General features: G+C 36.2%; 1 protein-coding gene across 1 annotated transcript; it reads right to left on the bottom strand.

Moving 5' to 3' along the window:
- Positions 1-818: 818 nt before the first annotated feature.
- On the bottom strand, positions 819-5,257 carry LOC104101684 (UV-stimulated scaffold protein A homolog). The gene is made up of 2 exons (XM_009609175.4): positions 4,906-5,257; positions 819-2,852 (listed from the first exon to the last, which is right to left on the bottom strand). The coding sequence occupies exons 1-2, from the start codon at positions 5,104-5,106 to the stop codon at positions 1,041-1,043; spliced, it is 2,013 nt and encodes a 670-aa protein (XP_009607470.1). The 5' UTR covers positions 5,107-5,257; the 3' UTR covers positions 819-1,040.
- Between the last annotated feature and the right edge of the window lie 12,418 nt (positions 5,258-17,675).

A 17,675-nucleotide genomic window follows, 5' to 3' on the forward strand; every position in this document is an offset into this window, starting at 1 on the left:
TGATTCCGTAATCAGAATATAGGGTGGAATAGATGAGAGATAAGCCATCTTAATGGAAGGAGAATCTAGCTTTCTTAGCCTTTGGAGAAGAACCAAAGAAACACAGTGACATAGAAGATAGGATAAGTACCAACTTTTCTGTATGTTTCCACTTGACAGCTTATTTTAGTTGTTAATTGCCTCAGCATAGTTGTTGCAATCTTATTTAATCATTGCACGACGTTTCTCCACCTTTTCCTCTACCCTCCCCTCGCCTTGACTTTTCATTTGATGTTTATTTGACTTTCAAGGATCTATACATACGATATTTTAATTTCATGAATTTTATAAAATTACTTAAAGCAAAAAGTTGGTTTTGGAATTCTTATGTTGTCAACCTACAAAAGATCTACTTTAGTTAAGTACCACAAGGGTGGTGTCATGCGTCAGTAGATGTTTATTGCTCCACTCAAGAAACGGGTTTCATTTCATTCTATGCCGTTGATTTTTTAATTAACTGCTGGATTGCACACTAACAACAGGAGTCATGTAATTGACATACTACAGGCTATAGAATAGAAGAACCAACAATCAATCTATCAAAAACTAATATGTTATGTCAAGGAAATTGTACGACATCACCAAACAAGCAATCACATCATTTAAATTCTAGTACTTGAAATCCTTCACTGCTTTGTATGCCTATTGGTGTGGATTTGACTGACTCTATATGGTGACCTGAGAGTTCTCTCCTTCGGAGATACTGCAGATTTTTCCTTTTGATATACGACGAGTTAAGGTAAAGAAGAACAAAACATGCAATGCATATAAAACCATAGTGATTGTCAAAATTTCTCCTCATTTATTGGGAAAAGGATGTTCCAATGTATAATGTAAAGATTTACAGTTTGGCAACCTAAATTCTAAGCAGGAAGTGGGACAGAACAAGAAAAAGAATGTTTTGAACCACCAGGAGCAACCTTAATATCACAAGCAAAATACAACACCCAGAAACAATGTCAATAACCTATGAGAGAAATAGATAGCATTGATTCATTATCCTACCACTGATTTGGAAAGGCTTCACGGTAATTAGCATCCTCAGCGACTGTTAACTGCCTTACGGTAGCATCCCTAGCACGGCCGTTAAGAAGCCTTTGACCCAATCTATCTTTGGCAGTTTTTTTCTTTTTTAACATAGATGCCAGAGTTTCTTTCTTACTCCCGGACGACAAAGCTCTATCTTGATCTTCTCCAGCATATAAGGATCTTGAGGTTGACGCCAGTGCAGCATCACGTAGAACTTCTTGATTATGTTCTCGAACTTTTGCAAGCTTCGCCCGCTTCAAAATCTGTTTGTCATGCTCTCTTCTCTTTGTGTCCTCTTTGTCTCTCTGTCGGACATTTTTTACAGCCTGCTTGGCTAATTTTTCCACAAGTTTATCATCTAAATCATGTATTTTCCCCCCTACTGAAGAGCATCTATTGATGGGCTCTTGTTGCTCCGACTCTGCAGCCTGATCTTCGGTTGATGGACCTGAATCAATTGGGTTACCTTCATCATCTCGAGGAACAATAGGTCCATGAAATGGACAAACTTTCAAATCTCTCCTCTGACACAGTCCTCCATTCCTCAAAGGGGCCCTGCATGGTTGGATTTCAACAGGATCTTCCCTATAAACAGTTGCATGGACTTTCAACTCTGCAATTTTTTCAGCAGGAATAACAGCATCACGGTCCACCCTACCCCAATGGCCATCAAGATCTAATCCTCTTTGGTTCGCCAAAACATCCCTGCTTGATCCTGATCCCCAATCATCCAAGAAAGAACCCCAACTCATAACCGGAGCTTCAGCTAAAAGCTTACCTCTAGAGGTGTCTGTTTCACTGCCACCATTGGCCATCTGCAGCTTATCACTTCCTCTTACGTTAAGATTACCACATTCAGGAGCTTCAACTCTCATTCCACTGAAATTCAGACCCAAGGAACAATCCCCACTTTGGTCAGGCACTTTATGTAATTTTCCATTTTCTGCCTCCACATTGCCCTCTTCCCAAATGTCTTCTTCCTCGGCACTTCTAGTTTTAGGAAGAGTGCAACCAGATTCTTCACATTTTTTCTTCACTGATTTGAGATGATTATGAATATCAATAAGATCCTTTAATGTGGAGTCCCTAAACCTAGTGTCTGTTGTTTCCACTCTTATGAGAACAGAGATCCATTCTTGCACTGTGACCATATGTTTTGTCACTAGAATCTTGAATAGTTCCCTTAATGCATCAAACACAATTTTATTTTCACTGTCCTCTTTAATTTTTTCTCCTTCCTTCAAAGAATCAAGACGGATTTGACGGAGTTCAGAGTTGCGGAACTCCACAATTTCTTCATCATCTAAAGGAGGCAACAATATATCTTCTTCATCCTTTGTGCTTAAAATGTTCAAACACTCGCCAATTTCATCAACTGTTAACTGAATTTCATCCTTTATAGAAGCAAGATTCTCCTTCAAGGTTTCAAATTTCTTCAGTAGGATCTCCTTTGTCCTCGTCTCTCTTTCCCTCCTTTCCTGCTGAAGCCTAGCTGCATTTGCTTGCAAGTTTGGAAATTGAAACCTGAGGGTATTCTTCAAATAGTCATACCCCAACCTGAGCTGCCTATAATGAATGCCAAATGAAGAATTCCACTTCTCTAAGAACTCAATTGCTTTGATGCGTAACACAGAAGCAACAGAAGCAGGAGGTGGAAGTGGCAGAGTCCTTCTGAACCCAACACTTAAAGTGAGTAACTGATCCAAGTTCTCAATGACAATAGTTCTAAAAAGTTTTGAGCGCACGAAGAGTTCATCTATTATGAGAAGAGCGAGATATCGTACCTGTCAAGAGAAACCCATAAATCAAGTTACTATCAGGAGGTGATGCACAAATATGTCAAGTTGTTTCTAAACTCCATGGGATGAATGTAGCATAGCACAAGTTTTTAATCCAATTAACAGAAATAGTTTGTGAATCAGGAAAGTATCCCAGACCATATCTGGGGTTTCATAATTGAAAAGTCATAAGCACCTCCCATGTTGAAAAAAGTCATCCTTGTAAGTGCTCCCACTTAAGTTCTAGTAAAGTCTCCTTGACAAGAAGTCAACAACGTACTACGGCATTGTGAATCATAGTTCATCTTGGACTTTCACTTGCTTCGTAAGAGAAACCTTTACCTTGGATAACTAAGTGGCTAAATGTTTAAACTGATAGTATTACTTATGACAAGTACAACAAGGAGTAAATATTACACTAGGAAAGCGGACATCATCCTGGCATACGCCGAGGAGACTATATCTTGAATCAGGCTTTATCTGAAATCTAAAAGTAAGTTTCCCCTTCCAAAAGATGTACTAAACTAACTATTTTATCAATGACCAGAGTGATAAATCCACTGCATTTATGACGATATCCTCAATTGGTTCACAAAAATGTCACCCAAACCCTCCACAATAATTCTACATCTTATTTAAAATCCAACCTGAGTAATCTTCAATGCATTGACTTGCACATACGATTGGCATAGAAAATTTCAAAATATTGCAGTGACAAAAGTTGAAAAACATATTTGAAAGCCAATGCCTCCAATTGATAAGTAACAGATAACAACCACCAATGATCATATAAATCCATGTCAAAGGCCCTCAAAGATATTACACTATCAAAAGGGAGTCCAATTGCATTAGTGAAAACTCTCTTAGACCCTCAAAGATATTACACTATCAAAAGGGAGTCCAATTGCATTAGTGAAAACTCTCTTAGACCCTCAAAGATATTACACTATCAAAAGGGAGTCCAATTGCATTAGTGAAAACTCTCTTAGGCAGACTAAAGAAATGGATGAAGTTGTAATAACAAAACTTATGTTTACTGATTATAATATTAGAGTGAATGAACACATTCAGCTTCTATTTCCAATACAATATCGTAGCGATGATAATAATCCTTCCCACAATTCTGTGAAGAAAGAGATCTGCTCAATGGATTCCTAATGTAAAGCTAACGAATAGAAGAAATTGCTCTTCCTCTGTTTCAGGACAAGGGAAATACAGAATGTTGATATCATTGAGAGAGCATGCGTAAAATAATAAACGTTAAACATCAGTTGGTATGAAATTCGAAATTCCTATGGACTTCAACTGACAAGTCCTCCTCTATTGATTTGCGGTGACGATGTCTTTTTTTTTTTTTTTTTTAATAACTGGCAACCAATAGAACTGGCAGAAACAAAAACAAAAAAATATTGAAATGGACTGGCAAAAACAAAATTATAGCTGAATCACTAATTGATAACATTTGATTAGGCATTTGCTCTAATCAATCAACTAAACCTCAATGCCAAACTAAGGGTTTTATAAATTCTATCTATCTAGTCATCTCTATTCAGACTCATTGCTTTCAAAACTGGTAAATAATTAGTCAGTTAAAGCATATTAGAGTTTCTCTAAAACTAGACATTCTCTACATCCAGCACTTATTGCTAACATACAAGTCTCTGACCAAACTAAAAACACTCATTTCTTTTTGTCCCATGGCTCAAACATAGAAAAAGCTGCTAGCTTAATCACCGTGACGAGAAAAAAGACCAGTTTCTTAGTTACTACAGCATTAAAGCACAAACCTTTGTAAAGCGCAAATTGAATAATCCACCAAAACACAACACCCTTTAAATTTTTTATTTTTTTTTAAAGAACACCAATCACCAATATCAATCAATTAACTATGTCTCAATTCCAACGTAGTTAGTGCAGGATATATCAATCCTCAGTATTCATTCAACTTTCATTCCAATACTAAATAATTTGTCTAACGAACAAAATTAGGGGTTAACCAATAATAATTTATATTGACCAAAATTGTACTGTGCAAATGCTGTAAAGATTGGTGGGGGACCTGAGAGTGGTCACGTTTCATGAGGGACATTAGGGTATGGGCAGCAAGTCGGAGCTCCGAATCAGATGAGCGGACCACCGATTTGATGGCTTTGAGAAGGCGAGGATCCACATCCGGTCTAGTAGAGTTGGTGGCTTTGTCAATTAACCCTGCCACCACCATTTTCTCTTTTTCTTCCTCCATTGGGGTTACCAATTTCATGGGTTATTCTCCTCTGAATCCACTTTTGTTTTCCACGGTATTTGGAGATGAAAAATTCCAGCCGCCTTCCTTAAAAGAGTTTGAAGTCAAAACGGGAAAATTTTCGAAGCTTCCGACGATGTACCACCCATGGGCGATGAAGGATTTTGTTGTCGTGTACACTATCCCTAACCGACTTTAACCACCAAAAACTCAGTCAAACGGTGTCGTTCCTGTGTTATTTCCCAACGGGCTTTTCTCGCTTTTAACCCATGCCAACGCCTATTTATATTTCGTTAATCGAAAAAGTATATAAAATTTATATAATTTTTATGGGTAAATTTTATAAATTATCATATAACTATAACTTTTTTCACAAGTCATATAATTTTATTTTCTCACACAAAAATTATATAACTATGATTTTTTTTCATCAAAGTCATATAATTATGTTTTTTCACACAAAAATCATAAAACTTTTACTAACTCACACAAAAATCATAGTGATTGGAAAATATAATTTCTCAGTAGTATTTTTTTATTTTGTGATTTTTTATTTTCTTATTTTTAGTTTAATAAATAATAATTCAATTAAAATAGGGATGATCCAACTCGATCTGGCCCACTCAACTCATATATATATATATATATATATATATATATATATATATATATATATATTAAAATAATACTAAAAGCGAATAGTAAATCCTTCAAAACATGATACTTTTATCTTTTATTTTTCTTTTCAAGATTTTTATTCAAATCGATAGCATTTTTATTTCAAGTGCTCTCTAATTATACCTTTTATTTCCTTATTTTTTTAATCAGAATTTCATGCATTCCGAACTAAGTTATGAGGGAAGGATTCACTTTTAGTATATGAGTATTGGGTCAGGCTGGGTTGGGTCATTCCTATTTTAAGGAAAAAATATAAAATTAATCGGCCGGCCAAAACTAATTATATTTTTTAGAAAAAAAAATTATATATATATATATATATATATATATATATATATATATATATATATAAATATTTTATCGGCTATTAGTTTTGAGAACGACTAAAAATATACTCGTATTTCTCCTATTTTAATTGGATAATTATTTAGTAGATTGAAAATAAAAAATAAGAAAATACTACCGAAAATTTTATTTTCCGACCACTATGATTTTTGTGTTAGTTAGTGAAAGTTTTATGATTTTTATATGAGAAAAAAAAGTGATATGACTTTGATGAAAAAAAGTCATAGTTATATAATTTTTGTGTGAGAAAACAAAGTTATATGACTTTGGTGAAAAAAAGTCATAGTTATATAATCATTTGTGAAATTTACCCTAATTTTTATCGTATATATATATATATATATATATATATATATATATATATATATATATATATATATATATATATATATATATACAAAAAATATGGTGTACATTTTTTCGGTTATTATTTTTAGAGTGGCTATACAATGTCATTTTCCCATTTTGCGACGCATATCATCCCTCTATATTTATGTCAAGCTAATAAATATATGATTCATGTGATTGTTTTTAAATATATTTTTTTTGTCTTTTTATCATGATTAAGACAAATAAATTACTTAAAGAAAAAGACATCAATTATTTTTAAATAATTCATGATGAAGGTAAAGAATTTAACAAATAAAATAGTATACCCACACGTTCTTATTCACAGTAAGAAATTATTAGTGAGATAGGCATATTTGAAATGAGAGGTAAAGTGTTAGTTTTTACAAGGTGCGAGGTAAAATAAGAATATTTAAGGCAAATTGAAAAAGTTAGAAGAGTGTATTTGGATCTTTTCTGTAATATTTCTTTGTTCTTTCTCCTTCACCTTGCAATTGCAAGTAAGCCAAACAATAAAAACAAAAGGGATAATTTACACCCTTTGTATTCAAAATCGACAACTTTTCAATATTAGAATCGTGGTCATTAATCTTGAAATTTAAACAAATCAGCTCGTCTGTTTTGAACTTTCGAATGTTTTTTATCGACCTTCAGACCACTGGTCAAATTTTTGAAAAGTGGCGAACTTTTAATGCAATGTTATGGGATATGGCTATTTGTGTAATCAGCCAAAAAATGTACTTTACACTCTGATTTACAGAAGTGGGCCATGCTAGCCCAAAGCAGAAGTACAAGGCTTGACTCACGAAGCAAAAGTATAAGGGCCATCACCGTGTTTTCGTCTCACAACCCAAAACGAAATGAAATGTTAAGCCCCAACTCTCTCCTTAAAAGGGTATTAACATTTTTAGCCTACGCCAGAAACTATTTATATTTGGTAGTCAAAAAAATATATAAAATTTATATAATTTTTGTATATAACATACAATATATATATATAAAAGACATACAAATTTTATACATTTTTCGGCTATTATTTTTACAGCGACTATACAGTGTCATTTTTTCTCCTTAAAACAACAAAGCCCAAGAGTATAGATCCAAATCTATGCTCAAGTCCATATTACTAATCACTAGGTTGTAATGTACAACAACATCTCAGTATAATTCCACAGGTGAGGTATGGAGAGGATAGTGTGAATACAGATCTTACTCATCTCAGTGTAATTCCACAGGTGGGGTATGGAGAAGATAGTGTGAATGCAGATCTTACTCATACCTTGAGAAAGTGAAGAGATTATTTTTGGTAGACCCTCGACTCAAAAATAAGAAAGAAGGAGTACCAACAAGCGGCAACATTAGCAAAGCTATCATAAAACTAAAGTGAAAGAAACAACAAGTAATAACAGAAATCTCAGAATAAGAAATACAAGACTAAAACTAAGGGGTCGTTTGGTAGAAGGGATAAGGAATAATTAATCGCGGGATTAAATTTAAGAAATGTTTATCCTATATTTGGTTAGGATAAAGTTACGGTATAATTAATCTCGGGATTAGTTATCCCGAGATTGTAGTATTTTTTTTATCTCCATGAAAGGGTGGAACAACTAATTCGGGGATAATTAATCTTGGAATTACTTCTTTCCAACCACTATTTTAAAAGGCGTTTTCAGGGCGAGCCCTGGGGCCAGGCGTATCAAAAACGCCCCGGGGCGATGATGTGGGGCAAAAGTCTCAAGAGGCGTACGCCCAGCAATTTGGGGCGTACGCTCGGGCATTCGAGGCGCGTTTTTTTTAGTGAGGAGTAAGCCCCGAAGACTTTTTCAAATTAAAGCAAAATTTGTTGAATAAGTCCTTCATATAATACCCAAATTCTCAAAAGTCAATTTGGTAATTACTCAAAAAAGTTTAAAAAGGAACTCAAAAGTATTAAATTTAAAAGTCAAAACCTTTTTTATTGATTGAAGCCCTAATTCATGGTCTTTCCCAATTATTTATCTTGTCCGCTAGTTTGCTAATATCTCCCAAAAGTAACGAATATTTAATTTTTTTTACAAATACAAAGAGAACTACATTCTCCTTCATAGCAGCAAGTTCAAAGTTCAAATTGCGGGTTAATCATCCTTTTTGTTCCTCCATATAGAAAACTTTATTCTTTTAGACTCAAATTACTTGTGCTTGTAAGTAGCGTATAATAGATTGTTTTAATTAATTTTTTGTGGGGATGAAGTGCGCGCGCGCGCGCGCACACACACACACATACACACATATATATATTTCACGTATTTATAGTTTTCTTCAATTTTTATGCAATTTTACCTGTTTATAAATATTTACTGTCATTATATTATTTTATAAAATATTAAAAATTAAATACCTATAGAGCTTATGTCCCGTGCCTCAGGGCTTACGCCTCGTTGAGACATATGTAAAATGTCTCGCCTTACGCCCACGCCTTTTAAAACATTGTTTCCAACTAAACTGACCCCTAAGTAGAGCACTAAAACTATTGTATAAACAAGGAAAACGCTCGGCTTGGTTGTAATGTACCCCTTCCATTTTCTTTTTTACTATTTAGAAGGAAGGAAGAGCCGACTGAGAAGTTACTAGATTTGACTACTGACCTTGTGTTTTGAATTATGGCCTTTTGACTTTTGGATTATTACCACAAGAATGACTGCGATGTATAACTAGCCTAATTGTAAGCGAATTTGTTCCTAAATCATACTTATGTTTTAAGTATGACTTGTTAAAAGAAAAAGAAGAATTTTTTTATGTCACGAATCAAAATTCACTAGTCGTGATGACAGCTAACTCGATCCGCTACGTAAGCCAACTAACGGTCAATACAATCTAAATGAGATTTATAGGAAAAAAGCAAAGAATTCTAAACACTTAAACGATATAACCCAAGGACTTGTAGTACGAATCATGAGCTTCTAAGACTTGGGATTTTACAAAGCTGGTACAAATAAATATATGTTATGTTTGAAAGTTACATAAACAGATTAACAAAATCTAAAACTACCAATAGCAAGTGGCAGCTTTATCCGAAATGCACGAACATCCTCAGAGTTAGCTCCCGACATCACACGCAAGGTGCAGAAGTGTAGTATGAGTACAACTGACCCCATGTACTCAGTAAGTATATTGTCTAACCTCGTTGAATAGTGACAAGGATTTTTAGTTAAAAGATACTCATCGTTATAACCTGTGCAGTAGACTAATAGTAGGAGCAAATATAGAACATAATAGATAAGGGTACCATAAACAACCATGCGAGGTAGTAAACGATTACTAGGAGAAATCTCAGTAGTAGATTCCTAATTTTCTTGGTATGAGAAATATATTCAAGATATCATGTCAAATGGCACAGTAACACCTTTCGTGCTTTTATCTCTTCCCTCACCATATATGCATAAATATGTGTCAAATCAATTAGCACGGCAACACCCTTCGTGTATTTATCTCATCCTTGCCAAATGTGCATGTAGCAGTACCAACCAGGTAGAATAATTTACAATATTAATGTCCACTAAGTAGAGAGTACCCAGATAGTAACACATAACAAGTCGGAAACATATAGAAAATAGAAATAGACGAGATAGATGGCACAAAAGTAATGACAGTGAGTATGGTAGAAGCACATAAATTTCACTAATTAACATGGTAGAAAGCTTAGATGTAAATATAACAAACCAGAAGAGGGAGCTTGATCTTTATAAGCTAACAAGTAAAGACATGAATGACTAGTATGGTATAAGGCTTGTATTAAAGGGCAACAAAATAGTTACGACATGGATGTAAATATAACAACATGAAGTAGGCATGATATTTGCAAGTTAAGCAAGTAGAAGGCATGTGCAACACAACAACAATTGACATAGAGAACAAAAGACATGACCATTACGACAAGTCACATAGGAAACATAGGTACTACAATGACAGCTCAATGTAAAGGCATGAGCGTATACACGAGGAAATGATATCACAACATAATGCATGTCCCTCGTCCTCGCCTGCACGAAAACACCCATTGTGCCATAAACTCGTGATAATATAAAAGCATGATAATATAAATAAAATGGCACGTCATCACCCTTTGTGTTTTTACTCTCAAATAAAATGGTACGACATCAGCCTTCGTGCTTTACACTCAAATGAAATGGCACGGCATCACCCTTCGTGCTTTACACTTTCCTTCACATGATAAAATATATGAAAAAGTACGACATCACCCTTCGTTCTTTATACTCTCCCTCACATGATAATATATATGCAATGACACAGCATCACCCTTCGTGTTTTATACTCTTCCTCACGAGGCACCTGTATATCAATGACAAGCAATGTGAAAAGCATAAAAAATATCAAGGAGAGTGTTTAAACGAATGTTCCAATTGAACATCAATCATGACTTTCAAGTCAATAACAATTCAATAAATCTCAAGTACTATATTATTCAAGTATTTCAACAAGTCTCAAAAATGATCTTCCACTCAAGTATATAATTGAAAATCTCAAGAATAACGGTCATAGCGTCGTATTTGTGATTAAATATAATAATGATCAGATTTAGTACATCAATTATTTCACAAAATGCGTCAAGTTTTAATCAAATTATAATAAGCCAAATCATGGTTTCTAGCATTTAATATCATATTCATAGAAATGTAGAAGTCAAAGAAGACATAAAACCAGAGTGTCACATAATTCTACAAAGTACAATAAGTCGTATAATTTACCCCCGAGCATGATTAATCATGGCACATGCATATATGCTTGTCACCTCATATATGTATCGCCCCCGCATGTAGAAAACAATAGAAATTAGTAGGAAAAATTTCCTCAACAAAGTTAGGCAAAACACTTATCTCAATTCGGCTAACTCAACACTATATTTAGCTATCTCTTTTACAAATTCACCTCCGCTCGGCTCAATCTAGCCAATGACGACTTAAATACATCACACAATGCAAGAGAAAATAATTTCAATTAATAAAGCTTTGATCTTTATACAATTTCTAAAAAGTCAACATAAGTCAACCCCGGGCTCGCCTGGTCAAAATTTGGGTTCAAGGGTAGGTCTTGACTACCCATAGCCCCACAAGTTCATATATGTGTTTTGTTTTCAAATTCGACTCCAATTCGACTCTCAATTCTCAAATTTTTATTTTTTTCAGAACTTAGACAAAGTCCCCAAAATTTTTCCTAGATTCTCATGAATTTGATGTTAAAATCTAACGTATAATCATAAAATATAATTGAAAATTGATTAGAGGTACTTACCCAATGGTTTGGTACGAAAATTCCTCCACAAAATCGCCTCCCATCGAAGCTAGGGTTCAACATATAACAAAATGAAGCCAAGTCTCGGAATTACCCAGCTATATGCAAGTTGCAGATGTCGCATTTGCGACATGGGGTTCGCAAATGCGAACCCCGCAAAAGCGAACAATTCGTCGCAAAAGCAAACCAGGAGACTTCCTGCTAAGGTCGCATCTGTGACCCAATTCTTCGCAAATGCGAAGACAGCTGCCTCGCAAAAGCGACATGAATCCTCCCAAAAGAGAACAACCACTCTTCGCAAATGCGAATTTCTCTCCAGTAGCCCAGTTTAACAAATGCGAGGGCCACTTTGCAATTTCGATAGTCGCATTTGCGACAAAAATATCGCAAATGCGATGACACCAGTACCAACACTCAAAAGTCATAAAAATCATTCCGAAACCAATTCGAAACTCACCCGAGCCCCCGAGGCTCCAAACCAACCACCCACACAAGTCCAAAAATACAACACGAGCTCGTTCGCGCAATCAAAATATCAAATAACCTCTAAAAGCACGAATCGTATGCCAAAACGCATGAGGATCACAACAAACTTCAAGAACTTCTAGAATCACAACCAAGCGTCTGATCCATATCAAATCAACTCCAACTAATGCCAAATTTTGCTTTCAAGTTCCATATGATGAAATGAACTCGATGCTTCAAATCACGCATAACAACCTCGAAACGACGAATCGCACATCAAATCAAAATCATTGAACTTTAAACTTTAAACTTCCAAAACTTACGTCGAAGCATATCATATCAACCCGGAATGAACTCAAATTTTTGCGCATAAGTCCCAAATGACATAACAAAGCTATCCCAATTCCCGGAACTATAATCTGAATTCGATATCCTCAAAGTCAACTTTCGGTCAAACTTATAAACTTTCAAACCTTCAAATTTCCAACTTTTGCTAATTAGTGCCGAATCCTTCTAGAAATATGCAAATTAGGACATACGTCCGAGTCCAAAATCACCATCCGGACCTAACGGAACTATCAAAACTCCAATCCGAGGTCAAATACTAAAAAAGTCAAACTTGGTCAACTCTTCTAACTTAAAGCTACAATCTTGAAGTTCATTCTTCTAAATTGATTCCAAATAGGTTGAAAACCAAAACCGATGATTCACACAAGTCATAATACCTCGTGCGGAGATACCCGTGCCCTCAAACTGCTGAGCGAAGTGCAAATTCTCAAAACGACCAGTCGGGTCATTAGATTCTTCCCCACTTAAATATAAGCTCGTCCTCGAACGTGCCAAGAGTCGTTCCAAGGCCATCAAATCATGGTGTAACCTTACCATGCACATACCCGGGGGTGACCCCATGTCACCCCACTCTATATAAGCCTACCAACATAAGATAACTGGAGATCGTTACTTCAACCTTAGCTCATAAGCCTTAGAACCCAAATTTCCAACATTCGGAATTGTTTACAAAGCCCGAATCTAGCATCTACACACTGTATAAGCCTGAACAAGTTGTATTAAGTCATAATTATAACCCAAAATATAATCACATGATATACCCCATCACTCAGATACTCACATCAATAATTGCTGACCACTATGGCTGCCCAAAAATAAATTCGGTATCGGTAGTAAACCTCATATCGATTAGAACCTCGTTCAAAATCTTCATACACTGCCGATAATGAAAGAAACACACAGAATCTCTTAACCACTCATCTGATCAATAAGCCAAGAAGCTCACTCGCCCGTCCAGGTCCATTGCCCAAATCCTCAGCCGAAATATATGTAATACCCCCAATATTTTAAATGAGGATATATGGGGTATTTTGTAAATAATTTAAGTTTAAAGAAAAAAAAAGAACTAACTAAATAAACAAAACAAAAAATAAAGAAAAAAGTTAAGAATTGAAACCAAAGGGCCGAAGCCCATTAATATATCTGTCAAAAAGTTGAAAAGGGTTTAGAAAGCAATTGGTGAGGAAGAGATAAAAGCACGAAGGGTGTTACCGTGCCATTTGACTTGATATCTTGAACATATTTCTCATAGAAGGAAAATTAGGAATTTACTACTGAGATTTCTCCTAGTAATTGTTTACTGCCTCGCATAGTTATTTATGGTACCCTTATCTGTTATGTTCTATATTTGCTCCTACTATTAGTCTACTGCACAGGTTATAATGGTGAGTATCTTTTAACTAAAAATCCCCATGACTACTTCAACTAGGTTAAACAATATAATTACTGAGTACATGGGGTCGGTTGTACTCATACTATACTTCTGCACCTTGCGTGCAGATTTTGGGAGCGTAGCTATGGGTAATGTCGGGAGCTGACTCTGAAGTTGTTCGTGCATTCCGGGTAAAGATGCCACTTGCCCTTGGTAGTTTTAGATTTTGTTAATCTGTTTATGTAACTTTCAAACAGAACATGTATTTATTTGTACCAGCTTTATAAAATTCCAAGTCTTAGAAGCTCATGATTCGTACTACCAGTCCTTAGGTTTAGTATAAGTGTTCAGATAATTCTTTGATATTTTCCTATAAATCTCATTTGGATTGTATTGACTGTTAGTTGGCTTACCTAGCGGGTCGAGTTAGGTGCCATCACGACTAGTGGATTTTAGGTCGTGATAAGTTGGTATCAGAGCACTAGATTCGTAGGTTCTACGAGTCATGAGCAAGTGTCTAGTAGAGTCTTGCGGATCGGTATGATGACGTCCATACCTATCTTCGGGAGGCTACAAGGCACTTAGGAAAATCTCCCTTTCTTCTTTCCTTATCGTGCGGCCTTGTTTTAGCTTGAAATCTACGACTTTGATTCTTCATAATCGCTCATATGTGATGTTACGCACTCAGTATTCGCTATGCGCCGACGATATGCGATGTTGTGGATGGGTTATGGAAGGCTATAGATGTTTGATTATCATTGTGATATGTTGTCTATCCTCATGAGCATATGCAGTGTTAAATCTTTCAGTCGTTCAATTGTGGTACGAGGCGGGTTCTTATATCAGGTTGGTAAGCACATATTTGGGAAGACTGGCTGGTGGCCTAGCTGTTGTGATTAAGGTGGGTTCATGGTAAGGTGTCGATTTGAGTATAGCCGGTAGGCCCCCTCCTTTGTGATGAGTTGGGATCGTGTTTTTCGTATGAGGTTTCCATTCGGTGGGGCATTGATATTATCATTTCAGAGAAAATGGGGAAGTTGTTTGGCTATTGCAAGGATGGGTAAGCGCTTGGGAGAGTCTTCGGAGTGTTCTACTGACCAGTATTACTTAGGTTTTTGAAGTATTCAACTAAATAGTCATGTGGGATCGGGGCATGTTATGAAGATGTGGTACTTTGGATTACCGACGATGTGTTCTATGGCTTCGGGATAAGTGGGGGAGTCTACTAATGATGATCGAATTGTAGGATCATGCGTTGTATCAGTTTCCGGGCCGATGGATTGCTTCGTTGTTTCTTTGAATAGTCATGTGCTAGTAAAGCGCGGGTGCTCAATGGGCATTAGCGGTATATTGAAGATCAGATTAGGGTGAGTGGTTATCGAGAAGGTTCTGGCAAGTTCCACGTCTTATGTAGCATTTAAGGACTTCTGAATTGGTGTACGGGTAGGCTTGAGATCGGTGGCGAATGGTGATTGGATCTGCGGTATTTCTTTGTCAAGAAATATTCTACATGGCAATGTTGGAGAGATGACAGAAATGGCTTCGGGTTCCCAAGAGGTTCCTTTAGGGCGATCATATCAGATTGCGTTACTTCCGGGCTGGCAGTCTGGGTGAGTTGGCTGAGTTAAAGGCAATCAGTCCTGATGACTCAATCACGTATTAATGAGTTCCAAACAATTCATCATGGTTATGACCATGACCGGAGTGGGTGTTTGCTACAAGTATATAAGCTATATTGTGTGTGGTGATGCTCTCCTTGATTGAGTTAAATGCAAGGTTCGCGGTTGATGAGATGTTTAATTTGCTCAGGGTTCAGAGTCGATTATGGAATTTTCGTAGTGTCGCGAGTTAGCATACTAGAGGCGATGCACCGTGTGGGTTTGAAAAGTTGCATGTACAAGGTTGCAGTTTAGTTTTGGGGGAAAGTATATGAGTTCTTGATGACACGGACGATTTCGGGTGTTTAAGATTATGCTGGCACTATTTGTTTTCACCGGAGGAGAGTTCGCTTGTTGGCAGGTGCATTGTGTTTTGACTTGTGGGTATTTTTCTGTAAGATGATGGAGTGTGAATGACGTATAAGCCATTTAAGTAGTGGTGTTAAGATCGGACATGGAAATTTTGGTATGCATGAGGTTCAGAGACGGGATGTTCTCGTTGGCAGACTATTCCTTGATTGCGAATTCTGAAGGAATATTGAGGATTGGGTGATTAATGGTATGTGTTATGGAAAGGTGGCTATGGGCTTTTGGAAGGTTATTTACCTGTTCGGGAATTATCGAAATTTGGTTTAGGAATAATTCATGAGCCTAATGAGAATGTGTATTCTGTATCGGATCGGATTTGCTTGCTCCTACGCAGCTGTTATCACAAGTATAGCATCATGCGTAATAGATGTTATTCACGCCTTGGTCTACGTTATGTGTTTCTCTCTTATGCTATGACGGGTTGTGAGGGTTACATAATTCTTCGCACGCATATTGTAATTCCATTTAGGCCTTATGGCGTTATGGGCGATATGGCCTTCATGATATTGACTTGCTTAATACACCATAGTTGTGCTTGTCTTCCTCGGTATTGTTTATGCCTAATCATTTTACCACAGTTATATTTTGTGCACTCTATTGTGCTTGATGTTGACGCACATGTGATCAGTGAGCCTGAGTATTATGGCTCGATGGGTACCCTATGTGGATTGATATGATGGGATCGGGTTGCACGCTGCAATGGTACTGTGATGAAATGTAACTTTTTATGCTTATTTCGTGTATTTCGCTTCCACCTTGTTGAAAGTAGTTCATGGGGAAAATGTTAAAATTACCATGCCTTCTTAACTTCCTTAGTAACCTTCTTATTTAATTTTTCTTACTATTATTTTTCAAGTCTGAATTATTACTTGTTTGGTGTATGAAACCGCGTTGTGTGGGGGCTCCATATGATTTTTGTGCAGACTTGTCAGTTGGGCTACTTGTATTGGCTGAGATGAGGTTTCTAGACCCGAGATTTGCACTATTGTATTGGGATGAGGAATGTTTGGAAGGGTGGTACTATATTGTCACGACCCAATTTAGGATCATGACCAGCACTTAGGAGCAAGTGCCCCCAAGTAAGCCTCATCGGTATTTTACAGAAAATCGGACAGAGTTTTCCCTATTTTTGGACTATCCCAAAAACTTTCATGTCTCATAAACAAGTAACAACCAACCAATATTCACCTAAATCGGTCACAATCTTCATCAACTAATCACAAACGGGTTTCTACCAATATTACCAACCTCCTCAATATAATAAAACTAAAATCAACTCTAAAAATACGGAAAGGAAGTATAATACTAGTAACTAGTCCATATCAACAAATGAATACTCACGATACTAAAAGGATGACTATGGAGCGACTCTAAGAGTTCAAAGAAAAATAACCATAACAATAAATAAAATCTCCGCCCATGCGAATAAGTGCGAGGCTCACCAAAAACTATCAACCCGTACGCTCTAATTAACGAAATCCTCGCCTGCGTCAACTGCTGTCTCTGGAAAAAAAATTAGCGGGGAATGAGTCGCTAATAACACTTAACCACAATCGTTTTTATTGGGGACAAGTCAGAAAATATGCTAGTATATATATATTAAACAGAAAATATCAGAAGAATGCCCTTTCAGAAACAATAAACAATAATCAGTCTCATCACATTTTTCATGTAATATAAATCAATTGACAATTCGGTAATAAGCTTGGTAAAAT

Source organism: Nicotiana tomentosiformis, chromosome 1, assembly GCF_000390325.3.
Source record: "Nicotiana tomentosiformis chromosome 1, ASM39032v3, whole genome shotgun sequence".
Classification (NCBI taxonomy): domain Eukaryota; kingdom Viridiplantae; phylum Streptophyta; class Magnoliopsida; order Solanales; family Solanaceae; genus Nicotiana; species Nicotiana tomentosiformis.

What these genes read in the sequence shown, in the direction of transcription:
- LOC104101684 (XM_009609175.4), bottom strand. Translation starts at nt 5,106, where the DNA reads ATGAAATTGGTAACCCCAATGGAGGAAGAAAAAGAGAAAATGGTGGTG. An exon ending in TGAAACGTGACCACTCTCAG is followed by an intron (nt 2,853 to 4,905) that starts GTCCCCCACCAA and finishes TTCTCTTGACAG; the next exon opens with GTACGATATCTCGCTCTTCT.